At 29.6% G+C, this 20,836-nt stretch overlaps 2 protein-coding genes and 1 pseudogene across 3 annotated transcripts; all 3 read left to right on the top strand.

Moving 5' to 3' along the window:
- Window positions 1-567: 567 nt before the first annotated feature.
- On the top strand, window positions 568-1,349 carry LOC114170516 (SSUH2-like protein). Its single transcript, XM_028056010.2, has 4 exons — window positions 568-799; window positions 890-949; window positions 1,018-1,064; window positions 1,144-1,349. Exons 1-4 carry the CDS (start codon window positions 665-667, stop codon window positions 1,232-1,234), a joined length of 333 nt encoding a protein of 110 aa, XP_027911811.1. The 5' UTR covers window positions 568-664; the 3' UTR covers window positions 1,235-1,349.
- Window positions 1,350-8,872: 7,523 nt separating this feature from the next.
- Window positions 8,873-12,797, top strand: LOC114168186 (E3 ubiquitin-protein ligase ORTHRUS 2-like). The gene is made up of 9 exons (XM_028052923.2): window positions 8,873-9,379; window positions 9,742-10,274; window positions 10,356-10,481; window positions 10,991-11,090; window positions 11,175-11,236; window positions 11,326-11,428; window positions 11,575-11,725; window positions 11,844-12,058; window positions 12,179-12,797. The coding sequence occupies exons 1-9, from the start codon at window positions 8,930-8,932 to the stop codon at window positions 12,470-12,472; spliced, it is 2,034 nt and encodes a 677-aa protein (XP_027908724.1). The 5' UTR covers window positions 8,873-8,929; the 3' UTR covers window positions 12,473-12,797.
- Window positions 12,798-12,942: 145 nt separating this feature from the next.
- On the top strand, window positions 12,943-19,517 carry LOC114169080 (uncharacterized; annotated as a pseudogene). The gene is made up of 3 exons (XR_014986562.1): window positions 12,943-14,558; window positions 15,394-17,648; window positions 19,205-19,517. The product of XR_014986562.1 is annotated as an uncharacterized LOC114169080 (transcript).
- Window positions 19,518-20,836: the final 1,319 nt, after the last annotated feature.

Here is a 20,836-nt window from a genome sequence, read left to right as displayed (position 1 = left end):
TGATGTACACAATAAAATTCAAGAATAAAGCTGTTCAAATATTTTCTCCCTTTTTTATTCTGTATTTGATTCTGATTGATGCCATTTCATGATTAATTTTCTTATCCTTTGACATTTGAATGTGATAATTCAACTAATGGTGTGTAAAAGCTATTAGCAAGGGTTGCTAATCCAATTTCACCACTCAATCAATCAAGGGAGCAAGGGTTACTTTAACAAACATTTAAAAAAATAAAAAGTAAATGTTTTTCTAACTAAGCACACATCAAAAGTTAAGTTAACGCGTAGAATTAACTCATGTTAACACTTCTAAGTTATATCGAAATGGAAATAGAACTGACAAAATATATATTTAATTTGGTGATTTGATTTGAATTAAAAAACAATATTCTTATTACACTGTGGAGGTAATGCTATATAGAAGTGTTATTTTAAGAAATAAAAATATGAATAATAATGATACAATAATTATCGTGATGGGAATATGTTTTATATTTTTGTATGTTAGGAAGTGATTGGTCGATAAGGAAATTGGATTTAGCGTATATAAGGATTAATGATAAGTAATGGAATGGGAGGTGGATAGATATGGTACACATGTATAAGTACAGATAGAGAGATATTGTTATAATATCATCGAGGTGCGTTGAGTTGGGAGAGAGAAATGGAGACGGTGGTGGTGCTGTGGCAGGGCGTTGGTATTTTCAGGAAGGTGGTGGCGCCTCCACCGGTGCCTCATCGAATCATAGCCGAAAGACGAACAAGTGCGGTTGTTTCTGCTTCTAAATCACTTAACTGGGTGAGTCTCTTAATTATTTTACCTCAGTGAAACGAAAGTAATTCGAGTGAATGGAATTATGATATGATTTGATTTGGTGTTGTTGTGCAGTTACAGAAAAGCTGTAAAAGCTGCGGAGGGAAGGGGGCTGTGGAATGTCCGGGATGTAAGGTGCGTTTTGTTGTGAATTGGATTGAATAGTGGATAGATGGATCTCATAGCTAATTTGGCAATGGCAGGGCACTGGGAAGAACAAAAAGAACGGAAATATGTTTGAACGATGGAAGTAAGTTAGGGTTCATTTCACTTTTTCTTTTTCTGGTTTATGTATTCATTACATTCATCTTCTCAGTCTAAATCTGCAGATGTTTTGATTGCCAAGGATTTGGGCTCAAGAGTTGTCCCTCCTGCGGAAAGGGAAGAGGGTTAACACCCGAACAGAGAGGAGAGAGATAATATCTTCTCAATTCTCTTTTCTTTTTCTTTTTTTTAAGGACTGTTGCGAGATGTGGAGTTAAGAATAAGTGGTGTAAATCTTGAGGATAATTTATCAGAAACTTCGTTGTTTGAATTGTAGAAGCAACACAAGAGAAGTTACACACAGATAAACACGATAAAACTTGTGAAGGATGCATGCAAAATGATGTTATCGTATTGGAAAATATGTTGTGGTGATGGGGAATATTAATTACAAACATTATTTTGAGCCATGTAATAATTTGAATAAAATAATAAAATTATAAAATTATATTTTGATTGACCTTATTGGAAACCTGACATTAAACACCTTCATAATCATCGTAATCATTTTATGGAACATATTTTTCTTTCATTACTCTGGTCTAAGAATGACTAAGAATAACATTAGGTTCCATGCCACTTGATCAGAACACTATAATAAGAGGGATGGTATGAGTAAAATTTTCAATTATTGGTGAATTTTTTTAAATGGCATTGATAGAGAAGTCTTCTAGTTAGACTTTATAAATCAAAATATGGGTGACTAAAAAAAATACTCACTTTCATATAATCATCATGCATAATGACTTCTTGTTAATTATTGGATCACGAATGAAACTAATTGAATTAACTAGTCCCTTATAAATTATAAGAAATATTTAGTGACAAATATTCTTTTTTCACGTCTCCAAATTTATGGAGTAATTAACGTAGCTTGGTTTAGTTTTACGAACTAAAGTATGTTTGGATAATATTTCAGAGTTAAAACAATTATTGGAATCAATTATTTTTTATATTTTGTGAAGTTAAAAGTGACAATTACAAATAGCACAATAAAAGTTTAATTTTGAGTTCTCTACATGAAAGAAGTCGAAAGTTTGCTCCCTAAATGGTGATAATAAAGGGAGATGAATAATGATAATAAAGAAAGATGAATGGTAAAAGTACATAAAAATTGTTAATGAATAAATGAAGATGATAACTTTAATGAAGCCATATTTACTTATTGATGTCATCTATACCTATTCAGAGATACTCATTTGGTATCATATTTTTATTCTCAATTTTACCTTTTAATAAATAATCAACTTATTTCAATTAAAATAATTAATTTACATTTTAAGTAATTGTTTCATTCATTTAATTTTTCTTTTTAAATACTTTTAATAAAAATTAACTACAAAATAAATAAATAAATATGTATAATAAGATTTACAAAAAATATTTATATTTATGATGTTCTTTTTATAATTGTTGTTCAGATACCTTTTTAAAATTATATACAGAGACGAATATATTATGAATATATTATTGTAGAGTTTGTTGTTAAAGAATAGCGTAATAACACAAAGAAAAAGGTGAAATTTATTCATTCATTATTTAACTACGACAATTTAAAAGATAAAGTATAATGAAAAAAAAAACAAGTAAAGCGACTTTCTTTTTTTAATATACATTTTTCCACAAAAGTTCATAATAATTAGTAGAGAATGTCAGATTCATGTTATTCATAAAAAATAAAAAAATTAGTATATGTCTTCATTAATACCCTAAATATTAATCAAGTACACGTCGACTTTTGAGAGACATGGTTTTGTACAAATAATGACAAATAGCAAAATTAGTAAAGCATATACTTCTTTATAATTATAAGTACTTAAATTTAAACATTTCATATATATATATATATATATATATATATATATATATATATATATATATATATATATATATAACAATTTCTAATGTAAAGTACTTTAAAAAATAATTTAGCCAAATTTCAGCAAATTTGTAGGAAATAATAATTGAAGCATATTAATGTATAGTTAACAAAACAAATAGATGAAAAATACTAAAATAGATTATCCTTTTTCTATATAATTGATATACATTTATTTATTTGTCTAATCATATTTAGTTTTTTTAGTAATGTTTTTTTTTTTGTGCGGTATTGAGCAGGGACAACAGTTATTTTTTTCAATATCAAAGTTTTTTTCAATTTATTTTTTTAAGCAGGAATGGATTTCACATCTTTCCTTTTGAGGCCAAAAGAACAAAAAGAAACATATGTCCAATATTAAACTCTTTTTCCAATCTTTTCAAGTTCACGTATAAGAGGCTACATAGAAAGGTGTAATACATAGAAAAGTGTACCAGCACATATAAAACTGATAAAATAAGTTAAAGTCTATGAGTTTTGAATTAAAAATATTGCAAGTAAAAAATAGACCCCACTTACTAAGAACCTAGCTCATCTATGTTGAATTTTTGGTGAGCCGGATTAGATCACTAACTCGAACATAAAAAAATAAAAATAATCACCTCACCTTTAATCGTCAAACCTAAGATACATACAAACTTTTATTTTTTATTTTGAGGGAGAGAGGTCACACCATGACACTTTATTCACTATGTACCTTTGTCTTTCATTAATCACTTTTTCTTCTTCTTAAGATACTAAAGTATAATGCAGAGTTTATGAGTTTCTCTTTTAACTTTAAGCTTTAAGATGAATATGTTGGATTTACTTTTGAAATTATTTAAATTTATGATTTAGTTTTTTGGATGAATTAGTTATTTATTATTTAAAATGAAAAAAAAGTTTGGATTTGTTGAATTTTGGTTACATATTAAAATAATGTTAAATTGTAAAAAAAAATATAATTTCTTTTAATTAAATGGTCAATATTGTTTAACTCATCAATCTGTGGTGGAGTGGACAGGGTAGTAACCTGTTTTGACAATTCTACCCATATATTTTCCTTTTTTATTATGAGGATATATATAAGTGAGTGCAAATTTTATCTAACACGTCAATTAATTTTGTGAAGCTGGGTTAGACAAAATTCATTTTTGAACATGGTAATAAAAGTCATGGATTAGAGTCAATTCTATATATTGTTTGTTCAGTTTATTGTGTTACTCGCTATCGAAAAATTTATTACTTGTTAGTTTTATTGTGTCACCTGTTATTGGCTCGACTTAGGATAAGTATATTGAAAATCTCACGTCAACTAGAAATAAAACAAATTTGTAATATATAAGTGGGTGTTACCTAACAAATTAGTTTTATATTGTTTAATCACTTCTTAATAACTATTTACAACATTCTTAAATTAAAAATAAAAAAAGAAAAGAAATTGATTAAAATTACTATTATTGCTCAAACTGATATAGTTATCTGTAAAACACTTAAATCATGCTTCAAATTATCTTAATTAGTATTTTAGTTTTTAGGTTGTAATTTGTTATCGTCTTTACATTTTTTTTTATTTAATTAAGGTTAAAAAATATAAAAATTAAAATCAATAACCATATTATTAGTTAAGTATTTAAAGTTAGATAAATAATATATCAATCAAAGTGGACAAAGAGAACAAAACAATCATAAACTTGTTTACTACATCTTTCTATCCCATCTTATATTTAACTTTGTAGATAAATATGTATTTAATCTTTCAAATTTTAGTAAAAATCAAAATTTGTCATTTTTTAAAATTTTAATCCAATTTATTCTTAGCAAATATTAAAACACAAATGTTTCAAATTATACAAATAAATAAAATATTACTATAAAACTTGTTTAAATATTAAATAAACTTAACAAATGGTTAAAATAACTGAATTCATAAAAGTTAGAAAATTAAATTAGTTAAAAGTTTGAAATAGAAACTAATTTCATACATAGAAAACAAAAATCATAGTTAACCTCATAACGTATATTCGTATAATTATTGTTTATAATACATTAAATGCATAGAAAAATAAACTGAACAAAACAAATGACTTTATGATAAATATTTAATGTTTTTAATACATTAAATGTATTTGGTATTCATTTAATATTTTATTTATGGTGTATTAAATAAATAATTTTTAATATTGTATTTCTATTCATGTAATTATGTCTTTTTAAATTATTAAAAAAATGCCTTTAATTGGAATATTAAATATGTAAAATTAGTAAATGATGAGAAACTTCAAAGTAATTGAGAAATGTCCTAACATGAATTTTATAAAAAAAAAATTAATAATTTTACATCATATTTTTTTTATCAAATAAAAGCAATCCTAAATTACAAATCTTATAAATTTGAATTTTAAAGATAAATAATTGATTCAGTGACATCTTTCGCTGTAGTGCAATAAGAATTTTTTTTTTATAGTTGTATCTAATTGTGTTAATAATTATAACATTATTTATTAAAAAAAATAAACACAAAAAATATAAATATGAACATTAAAAAAATACATTTACATCGAATATGGTTGTTTGATAAATTTATTCACAAACATTCACGAAACTAAAACCAAAATAAAAATTCATATTAAAGTTTATTTATTCTGGTTTTGTGTGACTAGAAATATTATACACAATTTCTTTAACTTTGTAGTTTCACACAACATATTCTCTTTTTACATAAATTATAAACAATTTTTTAAAATAAGATTTCATACTTAAAATATCAATTATAAAATAGAATTTTTCTTTTTTATGTCCACATTTTATTTTTTTTATTTTAATACGACCTTTTTAATAAAAAAATAAATTGAAATAATTATTTTATTTTTTTTAATCTTTAAATTTTTTAAATTTAACAATTTTTTAGTTATCAGATTATCTGTAAAATAAAAAAAAATAAAGAAAAATTACAAAAATTATTTATATATAATTATATAATAATAATATATATTTTTATTATTACTAAAAAAATAAACACATGTGTAAGTATTTGTTCTCACTAATATATAATGGTGACAATATTAGTTTTTCCTAATCTAACCATAATTATTTTTATGTCAACCTTAAAATATTTACATTATGCTCTCAAAATATTTTCTCCTCCCGAATAATCTGAATTCCTTCTGTTTAGTAATAAAATTAATATAAAATAGTTATAAAAACTGTAAACAAAACTTCTCTTACAACTTTGAGCGTCTTCATTGTTTATTAATTTGTCTGTGTAAAAACAATGAATAATTATAAAGTGTGTCCACTTTTTTTATTGGTATCATTGTTCAAATTTGAATTATTTGTTTATTGGTTATATTTCTCAACCTAGTCTTCAAAATATAATGATAAACATTAATTATGAGTAACTATAATAATTTAAATGTTATTAATGTGTAATTATACTAATTAAAGTTTTGTTTTAATTGTTATTCATTTAGTAAAACTGTTCACTTACCAACTTCATTTTTCCTTTCAAAATATAATTTCTCAATAATTAATTTTAATAAATTTAGTATTAAATACGTAAACAAACAAAAATAACTAATTATATATTTATATTGACATAATTTATTATTTTTACTCACAAGTTAAAAAATAGAATAAGAAAGAAAGGGTGCAATGCTAAAAAAAAAAAAACAAGACAAGTATAATTACTCTCAAAATAACTCTCTCCTTCAGTTTCTTCTTCTCAACTTTCTTACTTTTTTTAATATTGGAATGATTGTATGTAAATTAAATTAATTTATATCGATAATCAACAAAAATTGGGTAGCATGTGACAATCCTGATCTGGTTTGATAGGAGTAAATAGATTGGTAGTTTATATGTTCTCTTGAGAAGCATAATTCATTATAGAGGAAAATGAAGAAAATGTTTTGGAAATTTGTTCAAATATGAATTTAAAATATTCACATGTTTTTTGCGAAAATAATGTGCAAATAAATTGACTTTTTTGGAGTTTAAAGAAAAATAAAATCACAACGTAAATCTGCTTTCTTTATTGGTATTAATCATTTAAATTTAGGTTTCCTATTGTGTATTTTGTATTGTCTCTTTATTAAACTTCAAAATACATCCATAAACATGAGTAACTATACCAATTTAAATGTTATTAAATGCCATTAATGAGAAACTATATTAATTTAAATTTAATTTTAATCGTTATTGATTTAGAAAAACTGTACAGACCACTAACCAATCTTATTTCTCCTTTCAAAATATATTTCCTTAAATAATCAGTTTTAATAAATTTAGTATTAAATAAATAAACAAACTAAAATAACTATAATTATATACTTATATGGACACAATTTATTATTCGTACTCACAAATTACAAATCCACTATAATTATATACCTATATGGACACAATTTATTATTCGTACTCACAAATTACAAATCCTAGTAATAACGGTATATATTTATATAAACATATGGTCTATCAAAAAGTAGTTCCTTCATTTATATATTTTTTCATTTGTTTTAGTATAATTCAAATTTTTTTTTATTTTTATGAAGTTAAAAATTATAAAATTATGAACATTTATTATTTTAAGATAGACTATAAAAGTTATAATTTCTATTAATTTAATTAAAATTTTTTATCAAAATGCAGGTCAAATATTATGTGGATAGGTTAGAGAAATTAACTCTCATTCCTTATACTGAACATATAAGACCGCCTTATCACCCTTACATGTTATTATTCTTTAAAATAAACCAACAAATTATTTTCTCATATATATAAATACGGGACCAACTTATTTATTATTACATGTCAAATGAATTTGTTATCTTTTATAAAAAAATGTGTAAACAACTTATAATTTTGATTGATAATATATATTTTAATAATACATGTTCATTAAATTGATCTTTTTTCTTTTATACAATTTAGTTTATAAGTAAGGAGAGTTTACCAAGAAAGAAAATTATTTTCTAAATGGTTAAATATATTTTTATCCTTTATCCTTTTAGTAATAATTAGAATTAGTCACTCTTCAAAATTTTTAACTCAATTTAGTCTTGACCTAATTTAGTTTTCAGATTTTAAAAATACGTGAATTTAATTCTTATAACCAAATTTTGTTAAATTCATTTGACGTTTAAAAAATATTGTACATTGAAGTAAAAACTTGTCAAACAATGTAAATAATTCAATTATTATCATGAAACGCATTTAAAACATCAAATAAACTTAATATATAAATTTTATTAAAAAAACTAAATTGTATCAATATTAAAAAAAAACTAATTATAATTCTCACTAAAAGAATTATATTTATACTGTGGTTGAATAATGTTTATAATATTAAATAATTGAGTTAAATATGTTTTTGGTCCTGAAACTTAAGTGAAATTTGAAATTAGTCACACTTCAAAAATTTTGACAAATTTAGTCATTTATCTTTAACAATGTATGAATTTAGTCTTTTTAACCAAATTTTGTTATGTTTATATAACGTTTCAAGCGTATTTCATGATAGTATTTGAATTGTTTATATCATTTGACATATTTTTCACTTAATGTTAACTCAAATATTATAATAAAATACGTTAAAATATTAAATATACTTAACAAAATTTGATAAAAATAATTAAATTATATTTATAAAGATGAATGAATAAATCGATATAAAATTTTAAAAAATAACTAATTTTAAAATTCACTTAAACTTAAGATAGTGTAATCATATTTAATACTAAATAATTTTCTTAGATAATGAATGCTCATAAAACAACTCAAAAAGTGTTAAAAGATAAACGTTGAGGTTGAGAATGAAAAAAGGGTAATTTTGGAAGAGAGAAGTTGAGGGAACCTAAACTCCGCACACAATATTATATTATATTCAATTCAAAACCACTCCCTCTCCTTGTTTCTCACTCCTTTATAAAGAAAACCATCGTCAAGCCAAACCAAACAAACAAAACACATAAGAAAACAAAACAAGAGAAAGAATGACTTCGCAGCTTCCGTGTAACAGTGAGGGCGCCTGCATGCAGTGCAAGGCCGTGCCGGGAGAGGAAGAGACCCTGATATGCATCACCTGCAACAGTCCTTGGCACCTCCCATGCCTGTCCTCCCCTCCGGCCACACTTGCAGCCACCGTTCACTGGTCCTGTCCTGACTGCTCCGATATCAATCCTCATCCTTCACCCCTCCCTTCTCCCCTTTGCAATGACCTCGTCACCGCAATGCTTGCCATTGAAAACGACGATTCTCTCACCCAAACTCAGAAAGCCAAGAAACGCCAGCAACTCATGACTGGAAAAGCTCCTGCACAAGACGAGGACGAGGAAGAGGAAGAAGAAGAAGAGAACGAGACCCAATCCACAAATGTTTGGGATATGGTCTCTCGATCTATCAAATGCTCCATCTGCCTCCAGTTACCGGAGAGGCCCGTCACGGTTTGTGTGCCCTTTCTTCTTCTTCTCTCCTTTAATTTATTTTTTTTTTCATCACATCATTCTCTGTTTTTTTTTTTCTAACTTGAAAGGCCAATCACTCCCCTCCCAGTTCACTCACCACGGTTAATTTGTTGCCTTCATATTTATTTCCCCCAAAATCCGGTCCTTAGAGGTCCTGGCCCTACCACTTCCCCTTAATTAATTAATTAATTGATTGAACAATAATATGTTTATATATAAATATTTTGTGGAATAAAAAAATCATACATAAATTTGTGCTGAGATGTGTTTGGATATATTATTATTATTATTACATTAATATATTTGATATGACTGACTGAGTTTAATTTAACCGTTTCCAGACTCCATGTGGTCACAGTTTCTGTCTGAAGTGTTTCCAGAAATGGGTTCGACAAGGAAAGAAGAACTGTGTCCAGTGCCGCCAGCTTGTTCCGGCAAAGTTTACAAGCCAGCCCCGGATCAATTCTGCATTGGTGTTTGCAATTCGCATGGCCAGGACCAATTCTAACCCTAATCTTGGAGTCGATGGAACTGTCAACCATTTCTGGCACAATCAGGACAGACCCGATGAGCCGTTTACCACTGAACGTGCTCAGAGGAAGGGCCGTGCCAATGCGGCCAGTGGAAAAATATTTGTGACCGTGCCTACAGATCATTTTGGTCCAATCACTGCAGAACATGACCCCATGAGGAATCAGGGTCTGCTGGTGGGTGAAAGTTGGAGAGACAGACTGGAATGCAGACAATGGGGTGCTCACTTCGTCCCTGTGGGTGGCATAGCTGGTCAGTCAGATCGAGGTGCTCAATCTGTTGTCCTTTCTGGTGGTTATGTGGATGACGAAGATCATGGAGAGTGGTTTCTCTACACCGGAAGGTATAACAACCTAAATTTATCTACAATTCACTCAATTCCTGTTCTGTTCATGTTTTATTCACTCTTGGCACTGCATTGCAGCGGCGGTAAGGATCTTAGCGGCAACAAACGCACCAACAAGAGTCACTCTTTTGACCAGCAGTTCGAGAAGTACAACCTTGCACTTCAAGTTAGCTGTCTTAAGGGTTATCCGGTTCGAGTTGTCAGGTCACCATCTACTCTACTAGATTCTATTCTTTCACACTCTTATTTATATATTTATACCTCGCCGAGGGATGGGATCATAGGATACGATACGTACTTCTCACATACTTAACACTTAAATCCTCTGCTCCTTCTTTGGGATTATGTGCAAATCGAAACTGCTTACTGAATTTTGATTCTGGTTCAATTTGAAAATTAATCTTATCTGTGACGTCTTACTTATTGAACATGTGATATCCTGTTGTACTAGATTTATTTCTACATTTGCAAAGTTTGAGACCTTGATTCTATTGTCATGACTATTTATGAACTAACTAGTCGACCTGACTCATAATTGGGTTTTATCCATGGCAATTTTGGTTGGATCTGTGTTATTATTACTGTTACTATAATTCATAGAATCAATATATTTGGCTTGCTCAATAAAACACGAGAGCTTTCATTTAATCAATATATTTGGAACTTTTATAATTCGCACCGTACCATCTTTACACATTACCTATAATAAGCAGATCTCACAAAGAAAAGCGATCTTCATATGCTCCCCCGACTGGCGTGCGCTACGATGGAATTTATAGAATTGAAAAGTGTTGGCAGATAGCAGGATTGCAGGTGGATATGCGCAATTTTATGCTATATTTTGTTTGCTTATTTTTTGAATACATGCAGCGTATCTGATGTCATTTCCATAACCAGGGTTTCAAAGTTTGCCGGTATCTATTCGTTAGGTGTGACAATGAACCAGCCCCCTGGACAAGGTATGCACTCTTTTATTCTGTAGCACATTTGACGCTTACACGCATCTTGCTATCTGCACTCTTACTAAGTTTCTTAACTGGAAACACAGTGATGATCGTGGAGATAGGCCCAGACCCTTACCGGGCATCCGTGAACTGAAAAAGGCCACCATCACATTTGAAAGGACTGAATCTCCGTCTTGGGATTTTGATGTGCGTGATTATTGAGGAGTTCATTTTACTTTTTCAAATATTTGTATTTTCATTTCTTTTCAACAATCTATACAAGATATATTTTCTAAAATATAAATTAGAATTTTGAAATACATTTAGTTTTAACTAGTAGATGACTTATTTAGGAAGAAGATTCTTGTTGGAAGTGGAAGAAACCACCACCTCCCAGCAAACGAAAGGTGCAAAGTGAGGAACCCATAGAGGGAGTAAGGGCAATGTCAACTAGGGAGACGACGAAGTTTCAACTTGAGATACTCAAGAAAAAATTGCACATAGGTACTTTAATAAAATGTTTCACAACGATTGACGCTGGACCTTCCAATTAAATGGTCAACATTCTCTTCGTGATTTCCATTAATACTTTTTTATCTTACCGTTTTTCTTGTACATGCAGGGTTCGCGTGCATGATATGCGAGAAGGTTATGGTTTCACCGGTGACAACACCGTGTGCTCATAACTTCTGCAAGTCCTGTTTGGAAGATAAATTTGCTGGTCAGGCTTTGGTGAGGGAGAGAAGCAGGGGCGGGAGAACGCTTCGGTCCCAAAAAATTGTGATACCATGTCCTTCTTGCCCTATTGACATTTCTGATTATCTTCAGAACATTCAGGTTCGTGTCATATCTGGTATATAAATTAGCATTATGCTTTTCTTTAGTTTCAGTTCTAAGAACACAACTTAACATACGGTTTATAAATTCTTCTTGTGTGGTGGTGGGCTTGTATGACAGGTTAATGTACATTTGAAGGATGCGATTGAGTCACTGAAAGCCAATGTTGCAAATATTGAAAAGTCGCTGGAGTCAACTGAAGATGCAGCAGATGGATTAGATGACAATACTGATTCAGGCAACCAAAATTCGGCAAAGGAGTTGAACGATCTATCTGAAGGATCTGATGTTGGTGAGCTTGAGGACACCGATAATGAGAGGCCACATCCAGAAGTAACAAGCACAAGAAAGAGACAGAAAGGTGATGATGAAACACAATCACCTGATGCTAAAATTGGAAAAAGGATTAAATAAATAAAATGACTGAGCAAGCAGTGGATTATAAAAATATTCTTCATCGTCAAGTCCTCTCAATCTTCCATAATATTATGGTAGATTGAGAGGTTTTAACAACCGAGTCTTCTGCTTGTTTAATTATGTCATGGTAGTTATTTATTATGTTTTATTATGCTGGTGGCTCAGAACTAGTATTGGAAGTGTGCTATTAGGAGAAGTTATACTCTTTTCTTTTTAGTTCGCTTTCTATGTTTGTACTTTTTTGTGTGTTCATGGTTTTATGGGAAGTCCAAGACCTTAAAAGAATCGTTTTAAGATTATGTTATGTGGAGCTTTTATGCTATTTATCTCTCTATCTTCAACATTTATTAGGAGCATGATTGATAATGTTCTATACCCGTGAATGACGAATGAGATTTTGACAAAATATTTGAAATTGTTGTGGGAATTACCTGCTAGTTTGTTTGTGATTCAACCTCAGATTTGTGCAGTTGCCTATATCATGTGGCAATAAGTTGCTTATATCAGGTGGCAATAAGCCTGATGATTTTTAAGAAAGAATGAGCAATTTGGTGAGATTTCTCAACCCAAAATAGGTTGTTTAGGTATTGAACTTATAAAGTTGCTGTAAGATTGATCAAGTTCCTATTAGCTTGTTCTTTGGTGCCGGGCAATTAATGGGTACTTTTCACCCTTCTCAAGTAGGCCAAAAAGAATGAACCCGTTTGTAGTATACATCAGCTGGAAGAATTGAAATATCACAACCTTTTTCACTTTAGGATCGTTAGTTTTTAATAATGAGATCCATTGTAACGTACTAACCCTAATCCCAAGTTGGAGTGATTTTTTCGGGAAAGGAAGTTGTGCAAAAATTTCATTTCATTGTTTGTGTAGCCGGTGGAAAAAAGTCGAATTTGGTGCCTTGAAATATGGTCATAGATATGTAGAAATGAAATCAGGATAGTGTTTAAAGTTCTTATACTTGGACACATCATATCTAGGCCTTGGCTGTCACTTCGTTAGACATGGTACGCCAAAACTCGACACATTTGTGACCTTCTGTTAGGGCTTCCTTGGAGCTTATTAGATTAGGAGGTGTAGCCAACATGATATTATTATTGCTTCCTCTAAATCAGAGGTTCAAACCCGACGTGATAAATCTCAATCACCAACCCAGTAACAATCATTCAACAAACTTGCTAGATTTGGCGTCATTTAGCTTTCTGTTATGTTGTACATGTAGCTACTGCACGAAAATCATTAAACCGTATAGATAAAAAAAATAGTCACTATATTAATTAACTTAAATATCATTTTATAAGAAAAAAATTATTGGTATTTATGAATAAAAAGATATTATTAATTTGTGAATTAGCATTTAAATTGATGTCTAAAACTTTAATAGTTGATATTAGAGATTAATTTATACTCTAATTCATAATTAATTATAATTTTTTATTCATAAAAATAATTTTAGATATCAATAATTTTTAATTAATAAAAATATATATAATTTAGTTAATATAATAATTAATTATTTTAATCTCTAAAATTGATTGATATTCACTTCCCTGACATCATAGCATGAGAAACATCAAGTTCAGGCAATAATGGCAGTGAAACTCCTCCACCAGTGAGGTTTCCACAGACAAGATCCAATATTAAACCCATTTAGAGTTTATTACATCCATCTAGGTGAAAATCCTTCTATGACCATTGTACCTCCATTAGTCATCAATGGATCTTTGCCATGCCTCATGTGTTCAATTCAACAACCTTTGATGTTTGGGAGGGTTGCAACAAATTAGTGTTCTCTTGGATTCTCAATTTAGTTGAACCCACTACTTCACAAACATAATCTACATCGAAGTTGTTCTTACAGCATTGAAATTGTCGAGTAATTGTTTTTTCACAGGCAAATTGAGTTAGAGTGCTAAGTTACAGGAGGAATTGATGTCCTTAAGACAAGGTGCAAATTCTGTTACTCATTACTTTATAGAAATGACGGTATGAAATTAGATAATTTCAGGTCTCTTCCAGTTTGTGTATGTTTTGCGAAGTGTATCTGTGTAGCTAGCACCACAGAAAACATTTTCATAAAGAAAATAGCATTATGGAACTCCTTGGTACGTATTTGCTTTTGTACAAATTAAGTAGAATTGAGTTTCTAACGCAAAATTAATGTGTTTGGTTTCCAAAATCATTAAAAAGATAAAAAATTCATGTTGAATGAGAAACAATTAATTATTATTTCAGTAAAAAATCAATTTAACTGGAATCAATTCTCTAACGCTCAACCAAACATATCCTAAGTCATGAATTTGATGTTATTAGAACTCAAATTTTAATGATGGTACCTTTGCTGATGTCAACAAGGTTCACTTGTTGAAGAGATTTTGTACTCTCATTGTTGGTGTCCAAAACACCATATTAAGTCCTTTATGGTGAAGTTAATGATATTAAACACCTAAGGGTTTTTTTGGTGCTTGTGCTATTGTTTTACTATTTCTTCTAATAGAGGTAAATTTGATACTCAAGCCCATAAGTGTGACTCTATTGAATACAAATTAGGTACAATAGGTTATTTAGTATACAATTTGATTACAAACTAGTTGCAAGTATGTAGAAGTATTAATATTAAAGAACTTGTCTCTCCTTACCTATTAAAGGTAACAAAGTCTGTCTACACACAACCTTTCTTCACCACCTACTATCTTTGAAACTTCCTCTTCTTTCCAACCAAGTAATGAGCAGACTTCCCACATTTTAGAAATATAATTTTCTTATGTTTTATATTATACAATTTAAAAAATAATTTTCATCTGATTTTAATACAAATTGTATATTCCAAAATATAAAAAAATGTATCGTAGATTTTACATTCCAAAATACAAAATTTTATGGAGGTGCAGGAAGAAATCGCCACAAATTTATAAATGAGAATGCATTATGAAATTCCTTTGCGGGCGTGGGCTAAATGGTGCATTTGATGTTCTTAGAACTCAAATTTTAATGATGAGGCCATTTCCTGATGTCAGTAAGGTTTTTTTCTTCTTCTTAGTACTACAAGATGAAAGGAGGATTGGTAGTTCAAACAATGATGAAGGCCAAGTGTTCATTAATGCTATAGAAAGTAGGAAGCAATTTTGTAGAGACAAAGGATTTGGTTTTTTTAGAGAAGGAAAAGTCAAAATTTGTAGTTTTTATGAGAGAATTGGACACTTAGTTGACTGTGCTATGAGAAGTATGATTATCCAAGCAATTTGAAAAGGAATAGTTATAACAAAATGCAAAAGTTAATCCATGACTCGCCGAACTTTAATTTTTTCCTTGATCAGGGCCTAGGTAATTTAAATGCTCCCTTTGCAGTGTCACTTCGTCCATGTTACATGTAACGGGCTTAGGCCCATTATATTGTATTTTTTATTTATAAATATATAATCTTATGCGCTTTACACACATTAGGAATTCAACTTATGCTTCTCTCTTTTATTTTAGCATAATATTTAGAGTTAAGTGGAGTTAAGTTTAATCTATGTCCCCGAAGACAAGTGGATTCACCTATACTAAATTTTTAGTTTTTTTTTTTTTTAAATTTCTAGCATTATTCTTAGTTTGTTTTTTCTCCAACCATTGTTTTCGCCATCACTATGCTACCACCTGATACAGGCAACTGCACAAATCTGAGGTTGAATCACAAACAAACTAGCAGGTAATTTCCACAACAATTTCAAATATTTTGTCAAAATCTCATTCGTCATTCACAGGTATAAAACAATTACCAATCATACTCGTAACAAATGTTGAAGATAGAGAGATAGATTGCATAAAAGCTCCACATAACATAATCTTAAAACGGTTCTTTTAAGGTCTTGGACTTCCCATAAAACCATGAACACACAAAAAAGTACAAACATAGAAAGCGAACTAAAAAGAAATGAGTATAACTTCTCCTAATAGCACACTTCCAATACTAGTTCTAAGCCATCAGCATAATAAAACATAATAAATATACTACCATGACATAATTAAACAAGCCGAAGAATTAATTGTTAAAACCTTTCAATCTACCATAATTTCATGGAAGATTGAGAGGACTTGACGATGAAGGATATTTTTATCATCCACTGCTTGCTCAGTCATTTTATTTATTTAATCTTTTTTCCATTTTTAGCATCAGGTGATTGTGTTTCATTATCACCTTTCTTTCTCTTTCTTGTGCTTGTTACTTCTGGATGTGGTCTCTCATTGTTGGTGTCCTCAAGCTCACCAACATTAGATCCTTTAGGTAGACCGTTCACGATTTGAGTAATGTCTCTTGAACTTAATGCATGATTTCACTTGTTAAGGATTCAAGGAATTGAAACTTAATGAATTATCGTACGCTCAAAGTTATTAGGGGTAAAATTTGATTATATTTGTGTGTTTGAATATGGAATTGATATGATTCAATATGCATGAGATTGAAGTTGACGAAGTCCAGTCTTTGCAATTGTAAATACTCTATGTTAAATTTCTGTTGTACACTAACTTTTTGATAAAAATACCAAAAAGAGTTTTGTGTGTTTTTTTGAATGGATTGTCTAATTGAGTTATTGAATGTAAGAGTTGTCATGTGTTGCACAAGGATTGAATATTGTGTTTAGTTTGGAATATTGTGTCTATGTTTTGTAGTGCAAGTAACCAATGTGAGATTGTATGTTTGCCCCGCACTGCTCCAAATCTTAATGCAAGTTTTGAGCAAATTTATGTTAAGGGATTGAGTAGGCAATTTAAGACTTAGATAGGCACTATAAGAGAAATTTGTGTGTGTTGGCCTTAGATAATATGGAAAGTAATATTCATTATAAATAGAGTACTGAGTAATCTTACAAAAAGATGAATCCGAGTGAAGTTGATTGGGAAATCTGTTTTAATACATTATACATATTTGAAGTGTATGATTGTTGTTTTGGTTGGTGTGTTTATGTTTATGTCTTTCATTCTTCAATTCTCTTTATTGTTTATGTTTTGAATTCTCTTTGTTCTGGTTTGTTATGTTTATGTTTTTCAATTCTTTGTTTTCATACCATTGATTATATAAATTTCATTGTGCTAACTTGTTTGTTCAAATATATTTTGTACTCTTGTGGGTGAAATGTATTGATGAGAATGAAGAAAAAGACACAAGGAGGCAATGGTATTGGTTCAACAGGTGACCCCCAAAAAAGGAGTTTGAATTCTTTCTTTTTATTTCTATTTTTAATTTATTGTTTGATAATAAATTAAGACTGTGACTTGGCTAGTCTGACAAATATGATGCATTGGTTTTGTGACTTTGAGTAAGTTTTGCATAACATTGAGGAGAACCATTAATGTTTGCTCATAAGTTGATTTTGGACTACATTGAGAGTATGTTGTGATTTTGTGAAAACTTGTGTTTGTGGTTGTTTTCCTGTTTGTATGCCTAGTGTTGTTGTTGTTTTTACTACGATTAATGATTGTGGCAAATTGTATGACCACTTTTGGAAACCAAAACTTCACAAGGTGAGATTTGTGCCCTTAGAGTTTACATTTATTGAGTGTTATCACTTTTGACTTTAATTAACTTTGCTTGATTTTCATTGCTAGTTGTTCTTCATTTCCATGTTTACATATAAACAAGGCATTTTCTTTCCTTCCTTGCATCATATTATGACCCTAAAGGCTAACTTGGTTTTCAAGGTCAAAACCTTTGTGAAACCCTTCAAATATAAAAAGAAACTTTCCTTCATCTTTGAACCCTTAAGTCTTGATGAATATGATTGACCCCTTACCTTAAGTGGGAGAGTAAACTTTTTATGGTCATTAGTGTGATTCAAGTTTGGGGAAATTATCAAGAGGAAGCATGAGGAACATACTAGAATTGGTTACAGTTGATGTGGTGCAGTCTTGTAGATATGTCATATGTAAGAAGAAAAAAGAAAAAGAAGAAAAAAATGAATAATGTGACTGTAAGATGGTGTTTAGTTTCACTTTAGTTTTCAATTAGAAGAGAGTAGATTGTTAATGTTGTAAAATGTTGTAATTGCTCTCTTTGTTTATTATTGCTACCTAGAAAAACCAAGACCCTTCTTAGCCTAGTCATAATACCAAATAAAGTCTTTGTTAATGTTGCATGTTTTTGATAACTCTTGACTCTTGAAATGAAAAAAAAATCAAATTATGTGCAATTAGTGGTATAAAAGAGAATAATAAACAACCCTATTTACTAGTGTTCTTGAGTGATATACTTCTTCTAGTGAGGATTGGTTCCTTTTGTTGATCAATGAGAACATTTTGTTATGGTTGTTAGTCTCTCATAAAACATGTACGTTCATTCTTATGATATTTGCATTGTGAGCACCATAGCTAAGAATTTGCAAGGTTACACATACTCTTTTTTGAATTTGTTTTGAAGAATAACATTCATGAGTGTTATTTGAATTGATTGTGTGAACTTGGTTGTTAGTTGTTTGATCATTGTTGAGTAGATGTCTTTCTAAGCCAAGTTACTGATAATAAATCCTTTTTCACTTTTCTGTTTATTTTGTGTTATTTATTTTTTCTTACCATGGTCAATGGCCTTGAGGCCTCCTCACATGGTGTTAGTGTTATTCATCTTCTTTATTTTCTATGTATTAATAATGTTGTTTATGTGTTTAGGTCTCCATTTAACTAATTATCCTTTATTTGCCTCATTGTTCCCTTGATTGTATTATCTCTTTTACCAACTATTTTATTTGTTTACAGGATTAGAGTTCCAGAAGGATAATTGACATTAGATGTGCATGTTGGTTTGCTCATGAATTCTTCCTCTCTCATTCATTAGATATTGAGTCATCCTAGCCTTGCCAAGATGCCCAACTTGTTCTAAGTTTGTTTAAGTTATCAAATTTTCATTGTGAGTCATGTCAATTAAGAAAACATAGTAGTAATTTGTTTAGTAAAGTGTTACATAATGTGTTTCGTCTCCTTTTACCTTAGTTCATTATGACATTTGGAGACAAAGTCGTGTTAAGCTAAATTTATGATTTCAGTATTTTGTCATTTTTATTGGTTGTTATTCAAGATGTATTTGGTTGTTTTTAGTATAAGATTGTTATTTTCCATATTCCAATAGTTTTACAAAGAAATATAAAATCAATTTGGAGTTTCTATTAAAACTTTGCGCAATGATAGTGCATGTGAATATCTTTCTCATTCTTTCCAAAAGTCTATGGCTTTTCATGACATTTTCCATCTAACCTCATGTGACACTTCAATAAAATGGGTGACTGATTGCAAAAATAGACATTTCATTAAAACAACTCGTACAACTTTAATCCATTGTGAGGTTCCTCAAAGTTTTTGATGTGATATTGTTATTAGTGCGTGTCTCATTAGTCGCATGCCACCTTTGTATTTAGGTAACAAAAATCGTCATTTTAATTTATTTCCTATTGAACCTCTTCATTCCTTACCACTTAGAATCTTTGTGTCTACATGCTTTGTTCATAATTTTTGTCTTGGTCTTCATTAATTATTTGCTAGGTTGCACAAATGTCTTTTTAATATTCATTATATCACAAAAAAGGTACACATGTTTATCTCATTCTCTTAATCGCTATTAAATTTAGCTAATGTCACATTCCCCAGGTCTTCCCTTTACTTCAAGTCCAATCCTTCTTCTATTGTATCTACATTTGATCAAGTCATTATCCTAATTGTTTTTTATCCTCCTATTGTGTATAGTGTACCTACAAATTGCCCACTTTTGTCACATCTTTAGGTGTATAATACTCGATAGATTTCCCATCCTTCACCAAACGACTCTCTTATAGTCACAACTCCTCCATCTTCGATTTTGATAGTTGAATATGGTATTCCCATTGTCCTTTGAAAAGATATATGTATATATTTCACCCATAGTTTTTTTCCTCATTATATTGATTTAAGTTATCATAAACTATCTCATTCACTTTATACTTGTTTGTCTATTTTTTGTGTCAATTCAGGTGATACCTTAGTTCATCCTAATTGGAGTCGGGTCATGTTTAATGAAAAAAAGTGGTTTTTAGAATAGTTGAACTTGGGAACTCATTTCTTTATCATTTGGGAAATTTGTTGTTGGTTGTAAGTGAATTTTTGTTATCGATTGTAAGTGAATTTTTGTTATCAAAATTGGTATTGATGGTATTATTAATCTTCTAAAAACTTGCGTAGTGGTCAAAGGTTATACATAATTTGTTGGGTTGACTATGATGACACTTTTGTCCAATTTCAAATACGGTATTTATTCATTTATTCATATCCATGGTTGCTTTTCAACATTGGTCTCTTTGTCAACTATATGTCAAAAATGATTTTCTTAATGGTGATTTGTATGGAGAAATTTATATAGGG

This window comes from Vigna unguiculata, chromosome 11 (assembly GCF_037176805.1).
Source record: "Vigna unguiculata cultivar grain cowpea cultivar isolate G323 ecotype 2 chromosome 11, ASM3717680v1, whole genome shotgun sequence".
Taxonomy (NCBI): Eukaryota; Viridiplantae; Streptophyta; class Magnoliopsida; order Fabales; family Fabaceae; genus Vigna; species Vigna unguiculata.
The sequence above is the reverse complement of the archived record's forward strand: the minus strand, read 5'-3'. Positions and strand labels throughout refer to the sequence as shown.

What these genes read in the sequence shown, in the direction of transcription:
- LOC114170516 (XM_028056010.2), top strand. Translation starts at nt 665, where the DNA reads ATGGAGACGGTGGTGGTGCTGTGGCAGGGCGTTGGTATTTTCAGGAAG. An exon ending in TGGAATGTCCGGGATGTAAG is followed by an intron (nt 950 to 1,017) that starts GTGCGTTTTGTT and finishes TGGCAATGGCAG; the next exon opens with GGCACTGGGAAGAACAAAAA. An exon ending in AATATGTTTGAACGATGGAA is followed by an intron (nt 1,065 to 1,143) that starts GTAAGTTAGGGT and finishes CTAAATCTGCAG; the next exon opens with ATGTTTTGATTGCCAAGGAT.
- LOC114168186 (XM_028052923.2), top strand. Translation starts at nt 8,930, where the DNA reads ATGACTTCGCAGCTTCCGTGTAACAGTGAGGGCGCCTGCATGCAGTGC. An exon ending in CAAGAAAAAATTGCACATAG is followed by an intron (nt 11,726 to 11,843) that starts GTACTTTAATAA and finishes TTGTACATGCAG; the next exon opens with GGTTCGCGTGCATGATATGC. An exon ending in ATTATCTTCAGAACATTCAG is followed by an intron (nt 12,059 to 12,178) that starts GTTCGTGTCATA and finishes CTTGTATGACAG; the next exon opens with GTTAATGTACATTTGAAGGA.